At 47.2% G+C, this 24,814-nt stretch overlaps 1 protein-coding gene across 8 annotated transcripts in view; it reads left to right on the top strand.

The window, feature by feature from the left end:
- The first annotated feature begins 9,365 nt into the window (after positions 1–9,365).
- The window catches only part of LOC147019370 (uncharacterized), a 36,414-nt gene continuing 20,965 nt past the window's right edge, over positions 9,366–24,814 (top strand). For 5 of the 8 annotated variants that reach the window (XM_085899831.1, XM_085899830.1, XM_085899826.1 and 2 more), the window contains exons 1-3: positions 9,366–16,456; positions 19,066–19,224; positions 19,570–19,612. In XM_085899831.1, the coding sequence (XP_085755957.1) occupies positions 11,144–13,729 (2,586 nt within the window). In that variant the 5' untranslated portion in view covers positions 9,366–11,143 and the 3' untranslated portion in view covers positions 13,730–16,456; positions 19,066–19,224; positions 19,570–19,612. Of the gene's footprint in view, positions 16,457–19,065; positions 19,225–19,569; positions 19,613–22,855; positions 22,981–24,814 lie in introns of all 8 variants that reach the window. The other 3 variants (XM_085899832.1, XM_085899833.1, XM_085899828.1) reach the window with 2 other exon arrangements.

Here is a 24,814-nt window from a genome sequence, read left to right as displayed (position 1 = left end):
CCCCCTCTCTCTCTCTCTCTCTGTCGCCCCCTCTCTCTCTCTGTCGCCCCCTCTCTCTCTCTCTCTGTCGCCCCCTCGCCCCCCTCTCTCTCTCTCTGTCGCCCCCTCGCCCCCCTCTCTCTCTCTGTCGCCCCTCGCCCCCCTCTCTCTCTCTGTCGCCCCCTCGCCCCCCTCTCTCTCTCTCTGTCGCCCCCTCGCCCCCCTCTCTCTCTCTGTCGCCCCCTCGCCCCCCTCTCTCTCTCTGTCGCCCCCTCGCCCCCTCTCTCTCTCTCTGTCGCCCCCTCGCCCCCCCCTCTCTCTCTCTCTCTGTCGCCCCCTCGCCCCCCTCTCTCTCTCTCTGTCGCCCCCTCGCCCCCCTCTCTCTCTCTGTCGCCCCCTCGCCCCCTCTCTCTCTCTCTCTGTCGCCCCCTCGCCCCCCTCTCTCTCTGTCGCCCCCTCGCCCCCCTCTCTCTCTGTCGCCCTCTCGCCCCCTCTCTCTCTCTCTGTCGCCCCCTCGCCCCCCTCTCTCTCTCTGTCGCCCCCTCGCCCCCCTCTCTCTCTCTGTCGCCCTCTCGCCCCCCTCTCTCTCTGTCGCCCTCTCGCCCCCCTCTCTCTCTCTGTCGCCCTCTCGCCCCCCTCTCTCTCTCTGTCGCCCTCTCGCCCCCCTCTCTCTCTGTCGCCCTCTCGCCCCCCTCTCTCTCTCGCCCCCTCTCTCTCTCGCCCCCCTCTCTCTCTCGCCCCCCTCTCTCTCTCGCCCCCTCTCTCTCTCGCCGCCCTCTCTCTCTCTCGCCGCCCTCTCTCTCGCCGCCCTCTCTCTCTCGCCGCCCTCTCTCTCTCGCCGCCCTCTCTCTCTCGCCGCCCTCTCTCTCTCGCCGCCCTCTCTCTCTCGCCGCCCTCTCTCTCTCGCCCCCCTCTCTCTCTCGCCCCCCTCTCTCTCTCGCCGCCCTCTCTCTCTCTCTCGCCCCCCTCTCTCTCTCGCCCCCCCTCTCTCGCCCCTCTCTCTCGCCCCCCTCTCTCTCTGTCGCCCCCCTCTCTCTCTGTCGCCCCCCTCTCTCTCTGTCGCCCCCCTCTCTCTCTCTCGCCCCCCTCTCTCTCTCGCCCCCCTCTCTCTCTCGCCCCCTCTCTCTCTGTCGCCCCCCTCTCTCTCTGTCGCCCCCTCTCTCTCTGTCGCCCCCTCTCTCTCTGTCGCCCCCTCTCTCTCTGTCGCCCCCTCTCTCTCTGTCGCCCCTCTCTCTCTGTCGCCCCCTCTCTCTCTGTCGCCCCCTCTCTCTCTGTCGCCCCTCTCTCTCTGTCGCCCCCTCTCTCTCTGTCGCCCCCTCTCTCTCTCTGTCGCCCCCTCTCTCTCTCTGTCGCCCCCTCTCTCTCTGTCGCCCCCTCTCTCTCTGTCGCCCCCTCTCTCTCTGTCGCCCCCTCTCTCTCTGTCGCGCCCCTCTCTCTCTGTCGCCCCCCTCTCTCTCTGTCGCCCCCTCTCTCTCTCTGTCGCCCCCTCTCTCTCTGTCGCCCCCTCTCTCTCTGTCGCCCCCTCTCTCTCTGTCGCCCCCTCTCTCTCTGTCGCCCCCTCTCTCTCTGTCGCCCCCCTCTCTCTCTGTCGCCCCCTCTCTCTCTGTCGCCCCCTCTCTCTCTCTGTCGCCCCCTCTCTCTCTGTCGCCCCCTCTCTCTCTGTCGCCCCCTCTCTCTCTGTCGCCCCCTCTCTCTCTGTCGCCCCCTCTCTCTCTGTCGCCCCCCTCTCTCTCTCTCTCGCCCCCCTCTCTCTCTCTCTCGCCCCCTCTCTCTCTCTCTCTCGCCCCCTCTCTCTCTCTCTCGCCCCCTCTCTCTCTCTCTCGCCCCCTCTCTCCCCCCTCCCCCCTCCTCTCTCACTGTAAATGTATTCACAAATGTCTACCAAACACAATTAATTCAAACCTTGGGGAAAAACACCTTTCAAACCCTTGGGAAACAGGCGTTTCCCTTGGGAAAATTCAAACCTTGTGATTAATTAATAATTTGTACAATTAATTCAAACCTTGGGGAAAAAACAGCTTTCAAATTGGTGAAAAACAGCTTTCAAATTTCAAAACGGCACACATTGGTGGGAATACAATTGAGCCACACAATAAACCCCTTACCCACTACTTATCGTGCCCACGAAACAACAAACCATCTGAAGTTTCCTTAAAGAGAACCCAAATGCTCGGCCCACCTCAACGCCAATCTAACCCTTGATACCCCACAATATTCATGTTTTTTTTCTGAATACCCCTCCCCAGTCTCAATTTTCAGAACTGAGATGTCACACCATTAAGGTGATCATCACTTCTGTATTATTTACAGGTTAAAATGCACTACAATTTAACTCAAATGGTGAATAATTTCTGGTTTTTATTGTATTTTATTTTAAATTATTATTATTTAATTCCCCCCCCCCCCCTGAAGGACACATGGACTCACCACAAATATGGTGAGTCAATGTGTCCTTTGTACTTGGATAGTAATGTACATCGGGATGGTTTCAAGCTGAACCAATGACCAAACCACCCCAGGTTTGTCAGAAATTTGGCGAGGTTTGTCCAAAATATCCGATTGTGGTTCGGAGCGACAAGTTGTTCACTTTTGTACTCAACATTTTCCAGAGCATGTTATGAAACAACAGAGATGGATAGATCTTGTGGTTATCCACCATGATTGAGAAAGGATGCCATCCCCACGATTAAGTGGAAGAAACCGTCGCAAGAAACTAACATCTCCACCGAGCTACCAGAGCACCTGTACATGAACACAGCAATTTGTACGATGAATCGAACACTTGTTACCCCAAGACCACCTAAAAAGAATCAACACAAATGTCAAAAATCAAATGAACCACTGTCATTGGTGGAGAGAAAGTGTACATGTATCCTCTCCACAATCTGCAATAACCCATCCCTTCTCCCCCCTCGTGCTCCCCTCCCCCCCCCCAATTTTGTCCGTGGTGTCCTCAAGTGCTGGGTGATGACTTGTATTTCTGTTCGAATAATATGTTAACTGATATATACAAGCACCCTCCCTTGTGGAGAGTCACTTGAATGGAAAGAAAAACCGACCGAGCTGTGACTGTTTTGATCTTTGAACACCTCCATATTCACGTCCGGCTGCTTCCTCTGAATCACTCGCTCAAGGCTCAAAATGATTCGGCTCTCCAATTCCCCCAAAGAGCGTTTCCGTTTCTAAATTTGTCTGCAATAGTTTCTTCGAAACCCCAGTGATCAGTTTCAATGCTGAGAACCTTCAGAGTTGCTGCTGATGGTGCGATCAATATCAGAATCTGAGCTTGTCGTGCACCGTTTCTTCATGTAAAGCAAACGCCCTTAACCCGACTTGCCAAATTCCCTTGACAATCATGACTGCTCAAATCACCCCAATAATAGGTATATTTATCAACAATAATGACACACATTGGTGGGAATACAATTAAGCCACACAATAAACCCCTTACCCACGACTGCTTATCGTGCCCACGAAACAACAAACCATCTACAATTTCCTTATCTCTCTCTCTCTCTCTCTCTCTCTCTCTCTCTCTCTCTCTCTCTCTCTCTCTCTCTCTCTCTCTCTCTCTCTCTCTCTCTCTCTCTCTCTCTCTCTCTCTCTCTCTCTCTCTCTCTCTCTCTCTCTCTCTCTCTCTCTCTCTCTCTCTCTCTCTCTCTCTCTCTCTCTCTCTCTCTCTCTCTCTCTCTCTCTCTCTCTCTCTCTCTCTCTCTCTCTCTCTCTCTCTCTCTCTCTCTCTCTCTCTCTCTCTCTCTCTCTCTCTCTCTCTCTCTCTCTCTCTCTCTCTCTCTCTCTCTCTCTCTCTCTCTCTCTCTCGCCTCTCTCTCTCTCTCTCTCGCCTCTCTCTCTCTCTCTCTCGCCTCTCTCTCTCTCTCTCTCGCCTCTCTCTCTCTCTCTCTCTCTCTCTCTCTCGCCTCTCTCTCTCTCTCTCTCTCGCCTCTCGCGCTCCCTCTCTCGCGCTCTCTCTCTCTCTCTCTCCCCCTCTCTCTCTCTCTCGCCCTCTCTCTCTCTCTCTCTCTCTCTCTCTCTCTCTCTCTCTCTCTCTCTCTCTCTCTCTCTCTCTCTCTCTCTCTCTCTCTCTCTCTCTCTCTCTCTCTCTCTCGCCTCTCTCTCTCTCTCTCTCGCCCTCTCTCTCTCTCTCTCTCGCCCTCTCTCTCTCTCTCTCTCGCCCTCTCTCTCTCTCTCGCCCTCTCGCCCTCTCTCTCTCTCTCTCTCGCTCTCTCTCTCTCTCTCTCGCCCTCTCTCTCTCTCGCCCCCTCTCTCTCTCTCGCCCCCTCTCTCTCTCTCTCGCCCCCTCTCTCTCTCTCGCCTCTCTCTCTCTCTCGCCCCCTCTCTCTCTCTCGCCCCCCTCTCTCTCTCTCTCGCCCCTCTCTCTCTCTCGCCCCCTCTCTCTCTCTCGCCCCTCTCTCTCTCTCGCCCCTCTCTCTCTCTCTCGCCCCTCTCTCTCTCTCTCTCTCGCCCTCTCTCTCTCTCGCCCCCTCTCTCTCTCTCGCCCTCTCTCTCTCTCTCGCCCTCTCTCTCTCTCTCTCTCTCTCTCTCTCTCTCTCTCTCTCTCTCTCTCTCTCTCTCTCTCTCTCTCTCTCTCTCTCTCTCTCTCTCTCTCGCCCTCTCTCTCTCTCTCGCCCTCTCTCTCTCTCTCTCGCCCTCTCTCTCTCTCTCGCCCTCTCTCTCTCTCTCGCCCTCTCTCTCTCTCTCGCCCTCTCTCTCTCTCTCTCTCGCCCCCTCTCTATCGCCCCCTCTCTATCGCCCTCTCTCTCTATCGCCCTCTCTCTCTATCGCCCTCTCTCTCTATCGCCCTCTCTCTCTATCGCCCTCTCTCTCTATCGCCCTCTCTCTCTATCGCCCTCTCTCTCTATCGCCCTCTCTCTCTATCGCCCTCTCTCTCTATCGCCCTCTCTCTCTATCGCCCTCTCTCTCTATCGCCCTCTCTCTCTATCGCCCTCTCTCTCTATCGCCCTCTCTCTCTATCGCCCTCTCTCTCTATCGCCCTCTCTCTCTCTCTATCGCCCTCTCTCTCTCTCTATCGCCCTCTCTCTCTCTCTATCGCCCTCTCTCTCTCTCTATCGCCCTCTCTCTCTCTCTATCGCCCTCTCTCTCTCTCTATCGCCCTCTCTCTCTCTCTATCGCCCTCTCTCTCTCGCCCTCTCTCTCTATCGCCCTCCCTCTCTCCCCCTCTCTCTCTATCGCCCTCTCTCTCTATCGCCCTCTCTCTCTATCGCCCTCTCTCTCTATCGCCCTCTCTCTCTATCGCCCTCTCTCTCTATCGCCCTCTCTCTCTATCGCCCTCTCTCTCTATCGCCCTCTCTCTCTATCGCCTCTCTCTCTATCGCCTCTCTCGCCCTCTCTCTCTCTCTCTCGCCATCTCTCTCTCTCTCGCCATCTCTCTCTCTCTCGCCATCTCTCTCTCTCTATCTCTCTATCTCTCTCTATCGCCATCTCTCTCTATCGCCATCTCTCTCTATCGCCATCTCTCTCTATCGCCATCTCTCTCTATTGCCATCTCTCTCTATCGCCATCTCTCTCTATCTCTATCTCTATCTCTATCTCTATCTCTATCTCTATCTCTATCTCTATCTCTCTCGCCCTCTGTCTCTCTCTCTCTCTCTCTCTATCGCCCTCTCTCTCTATCGCCCTCTCTCTCTATCGCCCTCTCTCTCTATCGCCCTCTCTCTCTATCGCCCTCTCTCTCTATCGCCCTCTCTCTCTATCGCCCTCTCTCTCTATCGCCCTCTCTCTCTATCGCCCTCTCTCTCTATCGCCCTCTCTCTCTATCGCCCTCTCTCTCTATCGCCCTCTCTCTCTATCGCCCTCTCTCTCTATCGCCCTCTCTCTCTATCCCCCTCTCTCTCTATCCCCCTCTCTCTCTCTCCCCCTCTCACTCTATCGCCCTCTCTCTCTATCGCCCTCTCTCTCTATCGCCCTCTCTCTCTATCGCCCTCTCTCTCTATCGCCCTCTCTCTCTATCGCCCTCTCTCTCTCTCTCTCTCCCTCTCTCTCTCTCTCTCTCTCTCTCTCTCTCTCTCTCTCTCTCTCTCTCTCTCTCTATCGCCCTCTCTCTCTATCGCCCTCTCTCTCTATCGCCCTCTCTCTCTCTCTCTCTCTCTCTCTATCGCCCTCTCTCTCTCTCTCTCTCTCTCTCTCTCTCTCTCTCTCTCTCTATCGCCCTCTCTCTCTATCGCCCTCTCTCTCTCTATCGCCCTCTCTCTCTCTCACTCTCCCTCTCTCTCTCTCTCTCTCTCTCTCTCTCTCTCTCTCTCTCTCTCTCTCTCTCTCTCTCTCTCTCTCTCTCTCTCTCTCTCTCTCTCTCTCTCTCTCTCTCTCTCTCTCTCTCTCTCTCTCTCTCTCTCTCTCTCTCTCTCTCTCTCTCTCTCTCTCTCTCTCTCTCTCTCTCTCTCTCTCTCTCTCTCTCTCTCTCTCTCTCTCTCTCTCTCTATCGCCCCCCTCTCTCTCTCTCTCAAGGTGAGATCATGGTGTGACGTCGCGGGCAAAATCGAAAATCAACGCTGTCGGCCTTGCACTTTAGCAAAATCAATAAATATATAAAAAAACCTCCCTTCAAATTACACGGATTAATTTTAAATGGTTTTCATTAAAAATAAAAAGAAAAGAGCAAGTGTTGGCATCAGCCACAGCCAGTGATGCTGATTGTGTGACCATCTTGGATTTCTTGCCCAAACTTGTGCTGAAAGGCCCACTGGTATGATTTAAAAGAACATAGCCACATTACAGAGGTAAGGTCAGTTATGGGAGCATGCGCTGGAGCAGCGCGTCTGTGTCCACTTTCCCCCGGTACTCCAGGGGCCTCCGTCTGGCCATCTCCCAGGCAGATGCCTGGCCCATCCCCATCTCCTTGAGATATTGATCAACCTGCTGCAACCACGAGGCACGTGGTCGGCCAAAATTACCTCCACTCAAGGCTCCATCGCTGAGAATGTGGTGAGTGGGATCAGTGTCAGGAAAACGAGCCACATGTCCATGCAGCCGCAGCTGACGCTCACGGACGATGCAGGTAACAAATCTCATTTGAGTCTCTCTCAGCAACTGCTCGTTGGACGCAAAGTCCGACCAGCGATAACCAAGGATTCTCTGAAGAGACCTGGTACCAAAGGAATCGAGTCTCTGCCTCAGACCCCTGGTCAGAATCGGTCTCAAATCCATAGAGCAAGACTGGAAGCACCAAGGACCTGAAGACTCGGGACTTTCGTCATCCTGCACAGGTACCGACAGGTCCACACCCCATGGTCCAGTGGATCCATGACTCCCCAGGCTATCTTTTGACCTCTGGCTCACAGTCAGCAGAACCATGAAAATCACTGCCAAGGTAAGGGAATCTCTCCACGACCTCAACATCCTCACCACAAACAGGCACAGACAGGACAGCAGCATCCAAGATGTCATTGAAAGCCTGGATCTTAGTTTTGACCCAGGAAACCTGTAATCCCAGCGGCTCCGAATATCATGATCGTCTTCTCTCATGATTAAATTACTTCATACTTGTTCTTTGCCATATTGCATGCGAAGCCATGTTTACCCCTGTGAGTCATTTCCACAACAATATCGAGTTTGATTGTGTTGAATGATTTGAAAGCTTTTCCTTTGTGTGTTTCCTTAAGTGTCACTTTCACTTTTCACACGATTTTTAAACATAGTTTATTTATTAATTTTTGTTTTATACTTGTGTGCCTGCAGGAGTGCCGGTGCTGAAGACTGATTGTGAAATTGAGAAGGCAACGAAGCATCGACTTTGTGATCATGGTGATGAGAGAGAGTGAAGTGGACAAAGATAATGAATAGGTTCTCCCCACGAAGGACCACAAAAGCTATCCTGGACACGTGAATCTGATGCAAGGTCAGTCATCCACATTCGGTTGTGGAATGGTTTGCCATTTTAAGTGTCAGAAAAGTTCATTTGTGTCCAATGATGGTTTTTAAAGTCCTGGTGATTGATGTACCATGTCTGTGCTTACATGATGACGAATCTGACGAGTGGACAGTATGAGTGTGTTGTCCAGTTAGCTGTGTTCTACACCGCTGTGCAGCCATTATTGTGCTTATCCCTCATCATGTGATGTCTATATAACGAGGCATTTGTCTGAGACTCGGTTTCACCAGCCTTAACCAGTTGCTTATCGATTGCATTGGTGAAATTCTGGACTTAATTCACTTTCTTCCACTCACCTCTGCAGGTTGATGTCCCCAAAAGATGAAGACTTGTCATTCAAGCCAAAGGTAATCCTCGGATTTTGGAGCCTGGTATTCTCAAGTTACCTCGACTCCCTCCACCCCCCTCCCTCCTCCAGCCCCCCCCCCATTTTCCCCCCACACACCTCAAACTCTTCAATGACCTGATTTGGGTGAATCTTGATGGAAGGTGAATACTCCTTCCTGTTTATGCAAATTTCCAATTCCTTGTTCACAACCCCACTGACCTGCCTCCACTCTCATTTACAAATATTAAATATTTTGGGTTGGTCTTATTTTTTTGGACGTTGTTAAAAAACATAATAATCTTATCACATTATGTTCTTTTTCAAACTTGAGTTGCACTTTTATCTATTTTGTTTGTTTTGCACAGAAACCTTTTTAATCAAGTAATGGCTCGAGTGACAGAAATTGAAAGATGTCATTGTGAACTTGTTCGTGTGATCGTGTAAAATTTGTATTTTTCTCCTACTGGGATCACCCGAGGGGACTTTCGGTTCGACTTTTCCATGCTGCACCATAGGTTTGTCTGTCCTTACCATCTCTTGTTTTTCTGACATTTTCCCATACCCTTTAGCGTATTCAACTTAAACTTGGTACACTGCTTTATGCTTTATGCTCAGTTGCAAAACAAGTTTGGGTTTCAGGGTGTTTTTTCAATTTTTCAGTTGTCCTTTTTTAACTTAGAAAATATACTTATACAGGTGTCAGTGTTCAGCTGTCCAGATTCCACTCCACTGTTTCAGACTCATTGACTGTACAGCAGGCTTGACTCCACCACCTAAAATTGTGCACCACCACCACCATTCCATGAAACGGAACAGACTGACAGGCCTGGGTGTTCGTCCAGTGGCCAGTGCAACTGGAATGATCCCCATTGTGTATCCATGATGTGGTATCGATATTCGCAGAGTACCCGCCCAATGAGCGATCTTGTTTCAAGCATGCAACATGTTCTTCTGACACGCACCTTTATTTGGGTGGTGTATAGGCAACTGACTTCTGTTTTGGTAATGAATAAAAATTGCCAGAGTCTCAGGTCTTCTGCACTCTGAAGCAGGTTCTCAAGGATTTGCCTGTATTTGGCTCCATTCATTCTTCCGTCTGTCCTTGCAGGTTTTTGAGTCCGTCAATGAAAAGTATCCCCATAAGATGCTCCACCACCGTGCTTCATGGTGAGGATGGTGTTGGATGGGTGATTAGCTGTGCTCGGTTTCCACCAGACGTGCTTTTCATTCAAGCCAGAGTTTACTTTTCATCTTGTCAGACCACAATCTTTTTCTTTATGCTGTGAGTCTTCCATGTGGCTTTTTGCAAACTCCAGGTATGCTGTGGAGTGCCTTCTCATGAGTGGCTTCTGTCTGGTCACTCCCAGAAAGACTTTGTTTGTGAAGTGCTGCAAAGATTGTTCTTGGAGGTTCTCCCATCTGAGCCATGGAACTCTGTAGTTTTGTCAGAGTGGTCATTGGGTTGTTGTTCACCTCACTGACCAAGGTCCTTGCCTGGCTGCTCAGTTTGGTCATCCGGCCAGCTCGCGGAAAAGTCTGACTCGTTGTATACAGTGCCTGTGGAAGGTCTCCACTGCCTTTCAAAATTGTTACCTTGAAGCCTGGAATTTTCCTTAAAACAAACTTTTTTCACCTTCAATTTCACATTGCAACCCACAACTTCAAAGTTGAACGCAAATTTCAGAAAATTAATTAATTAATGCAGAACTAGAATATCTTGGTTGGAGAAGTGCCCACACCACGCCCCCCCCCCCCACCCTTATAGTGACAATTGTAAATTATCTCAGGTGTTACCAATCGCCTTCAAAAGCACACACCAAGTTAATTGACCTCCACCAGTGTTAAATTGTAGTGATTTATTTCAGAATAAAATCAGCTGTTCCTGTATCTGTCCTCCGCTGGCGTAGTACATTTCACAGCAAAGACTCAACCTTGAGTACCAAGGAGATTTCAAAATACCTCCAGGATGAAGTTGTGGAAAGGCACATCAGGAGATGGAAATAAAACTATTTCCAAGGCCTTGAATATTCCTTGGAGCACAGTCGAGATGATCATTAAGAAGTGGAGTGTGTGTGGTTCCGCCAAGATCAGGCCATCCCCCAAACTGGATGATCAAGCAAAGAGAAGACTGATCCAAGAGGCCAATGGCAACTTTGAAAGAGCTACATGTTTTTGCAGAAAAGACCGGTCACTGCATGCACGTGACCATATCCCAAACACTCCACAAGTCTGGCCTGTGTGGTGGGGTGGCAAGAAGGATGCCAATACTCAAAAAAGCCCACCTTGAGTCCAATTTGAGGTGTGTGTGTGTGTGTGTGTGTGTGTGTGTGTGTGTGTGTGTGTGTGTGTGTGTGTGTGTGTGTGTGTGTGTGTGTGTGTGTGTGTGTGTGTGTGTGTGTGTGTGTGTGTGTGTGTGTGTGTGTGTGTGTGTGTGTGTGTGTGTGTGTGTGTGTGTGTGTGTATATACATATCAGATGCCAACCCTCCCGATTTCATCGGGAGGCTTCCGAAAATTCACCCAAACTCCCGCCCTTACGATCACTGTCCTTATCCTCCCGAAATTTTGATATTTTTGCACTGTTCACTAATCAGAATGTACTAGTATGAGAATTGAATGAAAAGCATCGTCTGCTACGTATAGCATGTGGTAACTCCATAACGTTCGCTGCTACCAAATTGCACGTAAAAAATTGCAAATTCAAATGAGGAGCAGCGAAACATTGGGTCTGGATCTCGCTTATGCGATCATGCACTGAGATTTAGTGCATGCGGTATGTGTGCAATACAGTGCATGCGGTATGTATGCACAGTGTATATGCATGCGATACGCTCACTGCATGCAGCTGGGCCCCGTACCAGCCCGGCGGTCGCGACCACCGTGCGGTGTTTAACAGCCGCTAGAGTTCTAAGAGTCGCGCTGCAGCTGTGGAACATCGACTTCGAAGTTACCGATGCTTCAAGCCCTCGATGTTGATTACGAAATGGCAGAAAAGAAGCTTACGAAGACCAAGAAATGGTCTCAGAAGTACAAGACCGAATACAGTCTCCAATACCCGTGTATTCAAAAGTCTGAAAGAGGAATTCATCATGCGTATTGTACAATATGCAGCGTTGATATTTCAGTTGAGCACGGAGGTCGCGATGATATTCGGAAGCACGTTGGAAGCAAACGGCACACAGACATTGCAAAGGAGAGATCTTCGAGCACGAGTACCGGTACACTTCTGAATTATTTCACCAAACAAGGGACAAGCGAGGAAGAGGATGTTACCCGAGCGGAACTTCTCTTTAGTGGATTTATTGTGGAACATAACTTGCCCATATCAGTCTCAGATCATGCTGGACCTCTATTTCAAAAGATGTTTCCAGATTCAAAAGTTGCTTCAAAGTATGGATGTGCAAGAACAAAAACTTCAGCAATAATTGGTGAGTTGTCAAATGTTACTGCTTCATCTATTGCCGATATTGCTAGACTAGCTCCATTTAGCCTAGCTCCAGACGGTAGCAATGACAGTGGTGAGGCCCAGCTATATCCTGTCCTGATTTCGTACTATGACAACAGTGCTGGGATTGTGAAGCAAGGTTTGCTAAGTTTGCCTGCGTGCAAACAAGATTCCACTGGAGAAAACATTTTCAAACTGCTTGATCATGAGTTCAGTGACAGGAAAATTCCGTGGAGAAATTGTGTTTCCTTTTGTGCTGATAATGCCTCTGTCATGGTGGGCAAGCACAAAGGAGTCGCTGCTTATATCCACAAACAAAATCCAGAGTGCTACATCATGGGATGCCCTTGCCATATGATGCACAATACGGCCAAGAAGGCGGCTCTGGCCTTACCCATTGAATTAGATGACTTTCTCATCGATATTTACTACTACTTGGACAAAAGTAGTAAACGCGTCAAAGGAGTGAAAGCACTGCAAGAACTCTGTGATGCCCCGACACACAAGATTCTGAAGCATGTCGCAACAAGGTGGCTGTCCCTTGGTCAGTGCCTAGACAGGCTGACTGAACAGTGGGAGCCACTTCGCCTCTTCTTCAAAGAAGAAGTACGAAGAAAAATGCAACCAACTGTAGCCAAGACTCTAACAACAAGCAAGAAGGACGGCATTGTATCTACTGCCAGTACTGGCACTGCAGGATCAAGCACTAGTGGAGCAGCATTCACCACTACCACTGCAGTATCTGCTGCGAAGAAGACAGCAGGGACAGCACCAAAACCAATGCTGAGAGCAGGTAGCATCACCGGCCCTTCATCACGTTCATCTACAAAGCAGATCCCTTCAGAGTCGAGAAAGACTGTGATAGTCCCATCTACAGGCAAAGAAGGACCCAAGTTAAGTTCTGCTTTTGCCAAATCACTTGATAGAAGCTCAGCAAAACCTTCGAATCAGAGGTCTTCTTCCTTGGCTGCACCTACCTCAAGCTCTCTCCTCAAACGTAAAATTGGATCTGGTACTACGAGTCTGACCTCTTCTGCTGGCAGTAAACGCAAGAGTGATCGCCCTGCGGCTAAGTGTACTACGAGTTCTACAACTAAAAGCGCATCTTCCTCAAACACTGTGCAGGAATCTAGAGAAAAACGTGTCAACAGGATGTTCTTGTCTCCACAAACAAAACTCTATTGTTTCTTCCTTCGATATGCTAACAAGCTTTTTGAGAAGGGGAATCTTCTGCTCCAAAGAGACGAACCCTGTATTCATCTCCTGCACGGAGAATTGAATGGTCTTCTGAAAGATATCTTCGTACGGTTTTTGAAACCATCGGTGTCATCGGTTGCTCTGGTAAATGTACCCTTCTCTGACAGAAATCATCAGAAGAATGATGAGGACCTCATGATTGGGAACGATGCCAAACTGTATATAAGGGAACAAAGGAGTCTCAAGAAATCCACCTTCACTCTGAGTGAGTCAGACATCCAAGGTTTCTTCAGTGCAGTTCGCTCATATTATGTGAAAGCCTGCAATTACATCTTCAAAACCTGGCCGCTAGATGATGAATTAGCCAAGCATGCTCAGGTGCTGGATGTTAAGCTACACCAAGAAGTGGGGTTTGACTGTGTGGAGTTTTTCATCAAGAAATTCCCCTGTCTGTTCAGTGGCGGTGATAGTGACATAGACAGTCTTGAGAGTGAATTCGCTCACTACCAGGCAGACGCCTCCATAGCTGCAATTGCTACTGAGACAGTGAGAGTGGATGAGCAGTGGCATCGGATTTCACAGCTCACAGATCCCTGCACTGGTGCCAAGAAGTATCCTAATTTGAGCAAAGTGATGAAGGGAATCTTGGTCATTCCTCATTCGAACGCATCATGTGAGCGGGCACTCAGTCTTGTACGGAAGAATCATACTGAATTTCGTCCCAATTTGAGTGTCAAAACCCTGGAAGCTCTCTTAATTGAAAAACTAGCTCATAGCACCCCTTGCTACCAGAGAGAATACAGCAAAGACATAATCAGAAGGGCTAAAAGAGCCACACAGCTGTCACTCAGCAAAGCTGCCATGGAAAAAGCAAGCAGCAGTAGTACCAGCCAGTAAGGTAAGAAAAATATTGCTTCTTTTGTGCTTTTTGTTAATCTTTGATTGTCCCCTAACTTACTAATATTAACATACATGTAACATTAAAAAGTGCACAATTTTCCCCTTTTTTTTGTTCAAAAAGTGGGAATTCTTAACATTTTAAATGCTCCAAAATAGGGCTCAGAGGGCACTAGAGAGCGTCTAGAACCCCAGAGCTTCCAGGGCCCTAAGGCGGGCCCTGGACCCCGCCGCAAGGGTCGAGCGCTCCGCGCTCGAGATGTGCGCTTGGCGCACATTATTTGGTGTCTGTTGCAAATCCTCCCTAATTCTGATTTCCAAAAGTTGGCATCTCTGCAAGTATTAATTAACTCATGGGGATGAACACTTCCAACCAAGTTATTATAGTTTTGTGTAAATTCATTTTCTGAAAATTTTAGAATGTTTTTCACTTGGAAATTTACGATGCGTAAATATAGGTGGAAAAAGTTTGATGAGATGCAATTTAATTCCAGGCTATAAGGCAAAAAAAGGTGAAAATTTTGAAGGTGTGTGGACTTTCTATCGGCACTGTGAAATGTTGTTTGTTTAAATCATGTCCAATCAATTGTGTTGGCCACAGGTGGACTGCAATCATGTTCAACATCTCAAGGATGATCAAAGGAAATTGGATGCACCTGACTTTGACTTGGAGTGTCATTGCAAGGGGTCGAATACTTATTGATGATGCAAGACATTTCAGCTTTTAATTTTTAATTTGTCAAATTTTCTAATCATAAGTGGTGCCAGGCACAACAAATCCCACCCATTTAAGGCATAGTTATTTTGGAGATCAAATGAAAATTTTATACATCCTTAACCTGAATGTTGATTATAAGGAATATTTTAGTCTTAGTTTGAAGTCAATAAAACGATTTTGATCTTTTTGTGACCTTGACCTTTGATCCAATTGGACCCAAAAGTTAATGGGGTCGTCCAAGGTTCATTGCCCCACCTGTGGATTAAATTTGATAGTGTTTGCTAAAGCCGTTTTGCCGTAAAGTTGTGAACAGACAGAAAAAACAAATAAATCAGACGATTTCAATATCCCGCTCCCTCACTCCGGGGGGCGGGAAAATAAACATAATTTTGCATCGTTGGTATCTCCCACTAGGACGCTGAGTGTTTGGGCCTCTCACTCTCTCACCACAGGCAGGTCAATGGTCGTTGTCTTCTATCGTCTCCTCTCTGGTCTTGCCCCCGCCCCCCTGCTCTGTCTGCGATTTGTCCCCACCATATTTCCCCAGGGCGCCCCCAACATCCCCCTTTTGTTAAAACTACCAAAATCACGAATCACTGCTCACCTTCACTTTCATTCTTTTTTCCCGCCTTTGGAATAAACTCCCTTACTGTTCAATCCCATTCGTCCCTCCACGCCTTCAAAACAACTGTTCACCACCACCTCTTATCGCCCCCCCATCCAAATACTCGATCTTTTCTACCCCCGTTAATCCAGCCCAAACCCACCTCTTTCAAATTCCCTGCAGTGTCCATCTTGTTTTCCCCTTGTTCCCCACCCCATCCCTCTCCCTTCCACAGATCTAAAGTCTCTTCCACACTGTTTTGTCCTCCCCTCTCCCGCCCCTATTGTTTCCTGCCCCCCTTGCTGTGCGTTGTGTTAGCTCTTACACGAGCCTTAACAATGGAGACAAAAAACAAAAATTCCACTGATTTTATGGGGTATTGTGATCAATGACTATTTTTTTTTATTTAATCTATTTTAAATTCAGGCTGTAACAACAAAATGGGACATGCCAAGGAGTGTGAATACTTTCTGAAGGCACTGCATATAGTACTGAAGGCACTGAAGGTACATTGGGTTCATATTCTTGACACCAAAGTGCCATAACCCACCACCCAATTAAAGGGATCTGTTTTGTAACTGTGAAAGCCTTCATTTATTTCGCGTTTGTGTGAAAAGAGGGCGGAGGAGCTCCTTGTGAGCCAACGGCTATCCATTTCCAGTGCCCCAACTGTCTGCGGACGTCATCCCACTGTTGGGTTGCTTCAAAAAAAAAAAATTTCAGGCTGTTGGTTGGTGGCAGGATTTGCACTCCATCCACGATAAAACCCTTCACTTGGTATCATACTCGAACCGCCAATAGAACTGAAAACCCATTCTGTGGGAGTACCTCCGATGCAGCTGCCCCTTGCAGGGCAGCGAAAGGTTCGGTGCAATAGAGTTGGAATTAAAATTTAAATCAGACGCTGCAATGGATTGATTTCCTCATTTGTGACGTCAAGCAAAACAATCGCATGTTCTCTTCCATGAACATTGACGATGTCCATTTATTCTGAATCTGACCTGTGTGCAGCCTGCTGGAACCCTGAACAAATTCCAAAAAAGTGTCCTGACCAGCTCCAATTAAACATCAGGCCTGGCCAACCTGTTTGTGAAAGACTTGACTGCCTTGTGTATTTGTCCATAAAAACACTTGGTTAAGTGAATTTTTATGAAGTGGAAAAGTTATATGTCTGTGATTGTATTTATACCTTGCATTGGAAATATTGATCTTGTATTGTATTTCTCTTTTGTATTGGTGATGTATATCCATCTTCCCCCCCTCGAACTGGGCAAAGCAGCACCATCTGTGGTGTCGTGGCTTTAATCTCTTGGGGGTAAAGCAAGTTGTCTGTGTTCATCCCTGCACGCCTTTCATGTGGCGGTCGTCTGGTTCATACCACTGATATATCTTGTAAATATGAAAGGTATCAAAGACTTAAGAATAAATATTTGTTTAAAACATGCAAAGAACCTCATGCTTGTGAATGCATCAATTCTGTGATTTTGATTGCTGGATGTGTACACAATTTGTGGATTAGAGCATGCAAGTGTTTATATGTCTTCAGGAATTGTATTCAAAACCCAAGGATATGGTCAATGCTGCTCAATGATACCAGCAGGGTGGGTCGTGACCGATGTCCAGGTGGTCGTGCGCAATGACCCCGTGCTCACCACATCAGACACATTCACTTGGAGAGAATTTGGTCCACCCTCACCTTCAACCTCAGCCTAAATCCCCCCCCCCCTGTATTAAATTGATTGAAGTCTTCCTGGTTCACAAAGAGTCCAAGCATCAGTTTCCAACTCATTCTGTCCAGCAGTTCAGGCGTGTACAGAAGTCAGACATGTCTCAAATCATGTTTGTATGTGTATACACTACATGACCAAAAGTATGCAGACACCCCTTGTAATTGGTGGATTTGGCCATTTCAGGCACACCCATTGCTGACAGGTGTATGTAATCTCCACAGACAAACATTGGCATTGGAATGGACCATACTGAAGAGCTCGATGACAACGTGGCACCGTCATCGGATGCCCCCTTTCCAACAAGTCAGTTCATAAAATTCCTGTCCTGGTGGAGCTGCCCCGGTCAACTCTGAGTGCTGTTATTGTGAAGTGGAAACGTCTTTGAGCAACAGCAGCTCCGCTGCGATGTGGTAGGCCACACAAGCTCAGAAGGGGACTGCCAAGTGCTGAAGCGCATAGCGTGGAAAAATCGTCCGTCATCGGTTGCCACACACTACCAAGTTCCAAACTGTCTTTGGAAGCAATGTCAGCACAAGCACTGTTCGTCTCGAGCTTCATGAAATGGGTTTCCATGGCCGAGCAGCCGCACACAAATCTAAGATCACGATGTACAATGCCAAATGTCGACTGGAGTGATGTAAAACTCACCGCCATTGGACTCTGGACTGATGAATCACGCTTCACCATCTGGCAGTCCGACGTACGAATCTGGGTTTGGTGAATGCCAGGAGAATGCTACTTGCCCGAATGCATCGTGCCAACTGTAAAGTTTGGTGAAGGAGGAATAATGGTCTGGGTTGTTTTTCATGGTTCAGGTGAGGCCCCTTAGTTCTTGTGAAGGGAAATCTTAACACTACAGCATACAATGACATTCAAGATGATTCTGTGCTTCCAACTTTGTGGCAACAGTTTGGGGAAGGCTCTTTTCTGTTTCAGCATGACAATGCCCCCGTGCACAAAGTGAGGTCCATACAGAAATGGGTTGTCGAGATCGGTGTGGAAGAAGTTGACTGGTCTGAACAGAGCCCTGACCTCATCCCCATCAAACACCTTTGGGATGAATTGGAATGCCGACTGTGGGCCAGACCTAAGGCCAAAAAAAAAAAAAATGTTGCATTGGCGTAACCCGCCCGACCCGAAAAATTCCGCCGACCCTACGTTTTTTTTTTTGTTTGTTTTTTTTGCTATCGAAAAATTTTGCCGACCCTATTTTATTGCTATTTTTGTTGTTTTGCTATCGTTTTCAAGTATCTTGTTGATTGCGATCGCGATCGCAAAAACCCGGAAGTGTTTCGGACAGAACCCGCCGACAAAAAGGGTGGTACTCGAGCCGGGGGAGATTTTGGGAGGGATTTATTAGGAAAAAAATAAAAATTAAAAAAAAAAAGATCCCGACCGACCTACCCTATTTTTCAGTGACCCGTTACGCCAATGCAACACTTTTTTTTTGGCCTAATTACCCAACATCAGTGCCTGACCTCACTCGTGCCCTTGTGGCTGAATGCAAGCAAATCCCTGCAGCAATGTTCCAACATCCAGTGGAAAGTCTTCCTTGAAGAGTGGAGGCTGGTGTAGCAGCAAAGGGGTGACCATCTCCATATCGATATCCATGATTTTGGTGTGTGGTGTGTGCGTGCCTGTGGGGAGATCTGAAAACAGTTGAGAGAAGGCACCCTTCAAATGTGGGAGAACTGGAGCAGTTTGCACAAGAAGAGTGGGACAAACTGCTCGTTGAGAGGTCGGGGAAGTTAATTAATGGCTGTGGGAAACACTTGACTGCAGTTTTGTCCAAAGGCAGTGATACCGAATATTGAGTCCAGTGTGTCAATAATTTTATCAATGCAATTTATTTTTGTTTTCTGATTTAAAAGGATCTATTAAGTTCTGAATCAAAAACAAAGGTTCTGTAATATGAACAGTGAAATAAAGAATGGTGGAGACAAAATACTTTTATCAGGTTCACCTTTTTTTCAGAGAAAATTGTGAGTTATTTGAAAAGTGTAAGGGTGACAATGTTTGGCCACGACTGTGCATAAATCAACGCATGTCTAAAATCATGATTAAATTGCTTCATGCTTATTCTTTGATATTTAGTATGGGTACAACTCAAGTGTGCTTATCCATGTTAACCCCTGTAGGTCATTTCCACAACAATAGTTTGATTGTGTTGAATGATTTGAAAGCTTTTCCTTTGTGTATTTCTTCAAGTGTCACTTTCACTTTTCACCCTATTTTAAAATATGGTTTATTTATTAATTTTTGTTTAATACTTGTGTGCCTGCAGGGTGCCGGTGCTGAAGACTGATGGTGAAATTGAGAATGAAAGGAAGCATCGGCTTTGTGATCATGGTGACGAGAGAGAGTGAAGTGGACAAAGATGATGAATGGGTTCTCCCCACGAAGAACCACAAAAGCTGTCGTGGACGCGTGAATCTGATGCAAGGTCGGTCGTCCACATTCGGTTGTGGAATTTGTGGAATGGTTTGCCATTTTAAGTGTCAGAAAAGTTTATTTGTGTCCAATGATGGTTTTTAAAGTCCTGGTGATTTATGTGCCATGTCTGTGATTACATGATGACGAGTCTGACGAGTGGACAACACAACGAGTGTTGTCCAGTTTGGTGTGTTCTACACCGCTGTGCAGCCCTTATTGTGCTTATCCCTCATTGTGAAGTCCGTATGACAAGGCATTTGTCTGAGACTTGGTTTCACCAGCCTTAACCAGTTGGTTATTGATTGCATTGGTGAAATTCTGGACTTCATTCACTTTCTTCCACTCACCTCTGCAGGTTGACTTCCCAAAAACGTGAAGACTTGCCATTCAAGCCAAAGGTAATCCTCAGATTGTGGAGCCTGGTATTCTCAAGTTACCTTGACTCCCTCCCCTCCTCCAGCCCCCCCCTCCCCCCATTTTCCCCACCCACACCTCAAACTCTTCCATGACCTGATTTGGGTGAATCTTGATGGAAGGTGAATACTCCTTCCTGTTTGTGCAAATTTCCATTTCCTTGGTCACAACCTCACTGACCTGCATCTACTCACATTTACAAATATTAAATATTTTGGGTTGGTCTTATTTTTTTGGACATAGTTTGAAAAAATGTAATTATGTTTCTTTTTCAACTTGAGTGTTGCACTTTTATCCATTTTGTTTGTTTTGCACAAACCTTTTAAATTAAGTTAATAGCTCTCTCAACGGATATTGAAAGATGTCATTTTGAACTTGTTGGTGTGATTGTGCAAACTTTGTACTTGTCCCCTACTGGTATCACCCGAGGGGACTTTCGGTTCCACTATGCCATGCTGCGCTGTAGGTTTGTCTGTCCTTTCCAGCTCTTGTTTTTCTGACATTTTCCCATATATGTATTTTCCCATTTTCCCATTTTCCCATATATGTACATGTATGTATATATATATATATATATATATATATATATATATATATATATATATATATATGTATGTATGTATGCATGTATCTATATATATATATGTATGTATGCATGTATCTATATATATATATGTATGTATGCATGTATCTATATATATATATGTATGTATGCATGTATCTATATATATATATGTATGTATGCATGTATATATATATATATATATATATATATATATATATATATATATATATATATATATATATATATATATATATATATATATATATATATATATATATATATATATATATATATATGTATATATATATATATATGTATGCATGTATCTATATATATATATATATATATATATATATATATCTCCTCCCACACGTGGAGGGCCCTTGGCGAGAATCATCTCTGTCCGTCCCTCATTGGCCTTCGGCCGCACCCGACCGGGGCGGAGCCGTGGCCCCTGTTCATGAGGGAAGGGAAGGATACACGTGGGGGAAGAAAGGAAAACGGGGAAGGATACACGTGGGGGAAGAAAGGAAAACGTGAGATTGACATTTCAGGTGGAAATCTCCGTTGTTTGTGTGTTGGATTTATTGAAGCTTTTTATTTTATATTAATGTTTTTCTTTTATAATCTGTCTGAACAACATTAAGATGTCAATTCAAATTATTTATAATTATGAAAAACATTAGAGAAGAAGAAGATTATCGGCACCGGAAGAGCACGTGATGAACCTTGTATGAATCCCTTGTTCAGCGGAAATACTTTCTCTTTGTCTTGAGTCTTTGTGTCATGTTGGGTGGGGGTGTGCGAACGCGAATCTGAACGTGTTCCCTTCATACCTTGGCTGTTAATCCAAGTTCCAAGGAACATTTTAGAAGGTACTTCCACAGTAAAGTGCAGGATGGATGTGGATTGTCCCGAGTCCCTCGGCCTCCCTCAACATGGTTGCACGACGTGATCTCCCCACGCGACTCGACTTAGTGAGTGCCCTTTTGTAACGTGCTCTACCTTTTACCCCGATGTAACGATATCCCCTTGTTTGTACGTGGTTTTAATACAAAAGTTGGACGAGGTGTGACTATTCACATTATTTTTTTTATTATTATTATTTTCCTCGTTATTTGAAAGATTTACCTTCCACTCGTATCTGCTGATGGTGCTCGTGGTTTGTGGATGGGCCCTGGCCTGTTGTTGCTTGGTTAGAATACGGTCAAGGTAAGTCGCCATGGTAATGTGAAACCGGTGCGATTCATCAACAGAACATCCCCAATTAATCACTTGATTGATGCGACAAAACTTAATAAATAAGATGTGACAAAACCCTGCAAATAAAGATGTTTAAAAAAAATAAAAAAAAATCCACTGCTGCGAATCACACCGTCGGGGATTACAAAACCGTTTGAAATCTGACCCGTTTCGTGAGGACGAGTGTGGATCGGCTCGCCCCTCCACACGTCGTTGCAGAAATTGACGTCACAGATTTGCTGTGTTGGCATGATTTGCAGAAATCTTCATACAAACATTGATTTTCTGCAAATTTGTTTTGTAATATCGGTGATATTATTATATTTGAAATTTCATTTGTGATGCAAGAAGGATCACGTGGTCATTCATCTCAACTGTCGAAACTGTCTGATCGATGAAAGGGTTCTAAATTATTATTATTTCGGTCTTCAGAGGTCAAAATTGTCTCAGGAGTTGAAAGTTGAATTCCAATAGCGCGAACATAAATAGACATGTATCACATGGCTGAAGGACGGACGCACGCATGCTGAGATGGAGCTCTCTTGATATGTGGATGAATGAACACCCACAAAGAAAACCCCTCGATTGGTGAGCATTGTGCACGCTTTATGGACGTCATGACTTGTGTTGTAGTTCCTTGTTGTTTTCCTGTTTCCATTGGAGGTATTTACAGGGGATACATTTGAAACCTTAGGTGTGGCGATCCGAAGGCTGGAAATTCTGATTAAAATAAAATAAAAATTGGGTGATTTGTCACGTTTCATAATCAATCTGGAAACACCTTACCCTTGGTGGTCATCTGCGGCAGAGCTAATGCCTCGGTCCAACATTTGAGACCGGCTCCTACCACTCGACTCATCATTTCTAAATAATTTCATCCAAGAAGCTGCAATAGGTGTGCTTTGTTTCACTTTTTAATTTTTTTTATATATATTTTTATTTGATTGAGCCATATCCTGATTGTTTATTTATTTAGATTCTTGTATCCCTGTAAGTTGTGTATGATGCTTTATCACCCTGTCTTTACACTCTGGCTGTTGGACTACCTATTGCTCTTTCTTGTTTAATTATGATGACTCGTTTAATGTTCATGGATCCATTAAAAAGAATATATATATATATATATATATATATATATATATATATATATATATATATATATATATATATATATATATATATATATATATATATATATTACATTATTATTTAAATGCTGGCAGCATTTGAGCAATTTCACTTTTACATGTTTTGAACTCTGCATGTTTCCCATATCATATGGTAAGTAGTGTGTTCTGAGTCATGAACACCTTTTTCATCCTCCATGGGATGTACGGCATTGTAAACTGTGCGTTTAACATGAATATGTTCTCAAATGGTATAAGCCCAAACTGAAACATCTTTTCAAATGTCCTTTCAGGAAGTCTTGTTTTTTTTCGTTTTCCTTTTGACTGTTTATATTGTGAAAACGGTGAAGCGTCCATTCCCTCATGGACCCATCAGATGGAGTCTTGGTGTTGTTTTTGAAAGCACGATGTCTTCAGGGTGGGTTTGTCTATCTTGTTCCAAGTGTGCAACACGTTCTTCTGACTCGATCCCTTTATTTGGATGGTGTATTTGTAACAGACTGCTGCCTTGATTGTTCCAGAAAATATAATTAAACTGAGATGAATGTATTAAGTGATAACATGTATATCGCTTGTGTGCAAAATACATAGTGGTTGGCTCGCTCTAATTATTCCAATTTCACCCCTCCCTTCCCCCTAAAAGGAAAATGTGAAGATGGGCAAAAAAACAAATTATTTCAGAACTTGATGGGATTGCATTTGCACAGGCCCAACTTCAGGGTGCCCTCATTAATCCCTTAAAATTTCAGTTTCCTTGATCAAATTATCTTGGAGGTATTCCTTTTTCTTCCATCCACTCTCCCCCTTGAACTGGGCAAAGCAGCACCTTAATCTGTGGTGTTATTGCTTTTAATCACATTGGGGGTAAAGCAAGTCGTCTGTGTTCGTTCTGGCATGCCTTTCCTGTGGCGGAAGTCGGCTCCATTCCACAGATATATCTTGTAAATATGAAAGGTATCCTCGACTTGAGAATAAATATTTGTTTATAACTTGCAAACAACCGATGCTGATGAATGGATCAATTTCACAACTTCTGTGATTGCTTGATGTGTGCCACACAATTTGTGGATTGTAGCATATCTCTCTCGCTCTCGCTCTCGCTCTCGCTCCCTCTCTCTCTCTCGCGCCCCCTCTCTCTCTCTCTCTCGCGCCCCCTCTCTCTCTCTCTCTCTCTCTCGCGCCCCCTCTCTCTCTCTCTCTCTCGCGCCCCCTCTCTCTCTCTCTCGCGCCCCCTCTCTCTCTCTCTCGCGCCCCTCTCTCTCTCTCTCTCGCGCCCCTCTCTCTCTCTCTCTCTCTCGCGCCCCTCTCTCTCTCTCTCTCTCTCTCTCGCGCCCCCTCTCGCGCCCCCCTCTCGCGCCCCCCCTCTCGCGCCCCCTCGCGCCTCCCCTCTCGCGCCCTCTCGCGCTCCCCCTCTCGCGCCCCCTCTCGTGCCCCGCCCTCTCGCGCCCCCATCTCGCCCTCTCGCGCCCCCATCTCGCCCTCTCGCCCCCTCTCTCTCTCGCCCCCTCTCTCTCTCGCCCCCTCTCTCTCTCGCCCCCCTCTCTCTCTCGCCCCCTCTCTCTCTCGCCCCCTCTCTCTCTCGCCCCCTCTCTCTCTCGCCCCTCTCTCTCTCGCCCCCCTCTCTCTCTCGCCCCCTCTCTCTCTCTCATCTCTCTCTCGCCCCCCTCTCTCTCTCGCCCCCTCTCTCTCTCGCCCCCTCTCTCTCTCGCCCCCCTCTCTCTCTCGCCCCCTCTCTCTCTCGCCCCCCTCTCTCTCTCGCCCCCTCTCTCTCTCGCCCCCCTCTCTCTCTCTCGCCCCCCCTCTCTCTCGCCCCTCTCTCTCTCTCTGTCTCTCTCTCTCTCTCTCTCTCTCTCTCTCTCTCTCTCTCTCTCTCTCTCTCTCTCTCTCTCTCTCGCGCCCCCCCTCTCGCGCGCCCCCTCTCGCGCGCCCCCTCTCGCCCCCCATCTCGCCCTCTCGCGCCCCCATCTCGCCCTCTCGCGCCCCATCTCGCCCCCCTCCTCTCTCGCCCCCTCCTCTCTCGCCCCCTCCTCTCTCGCCCCCTCCTCTCTCGCCCCCTCCTCTCTCGCCCCCCTCCTCTCTCGCCCCCCTCCTCTCTCGCCCCCCTCCTCTCTCGCCCCCTCCTCTCTCGCCCCCTCTCTCTCTCGCCCCCCTCCCTCTCTCGCCCCCTCCCTCTCTCGCCCCCCTCCCTCTCTCGCCCCCTCCCTCTCTCGCCCCCTCCCTCTCTCGCCCCCTCCCTCTCTCGCCCCCTCCCT

The sequence above is a fragment of the Eptatretus burgeri genome, chromosome 10, assembly GCF_056783735.1.
Source record: "Eptatretus burgeri isolate ZD-2024b chromosome 10, Ebu_testis_v1, whole genome shotgun sequence".
Lineage (NCBI taxonomy): Eukaryota > Metazoa > Chordata > Myxini > Myxiniformes > Myxinidae > Eptatretus > Eptatretus burgeri.
This window is presented reverse-complemented; position numbering and strand designations above follow the sequence as displayed.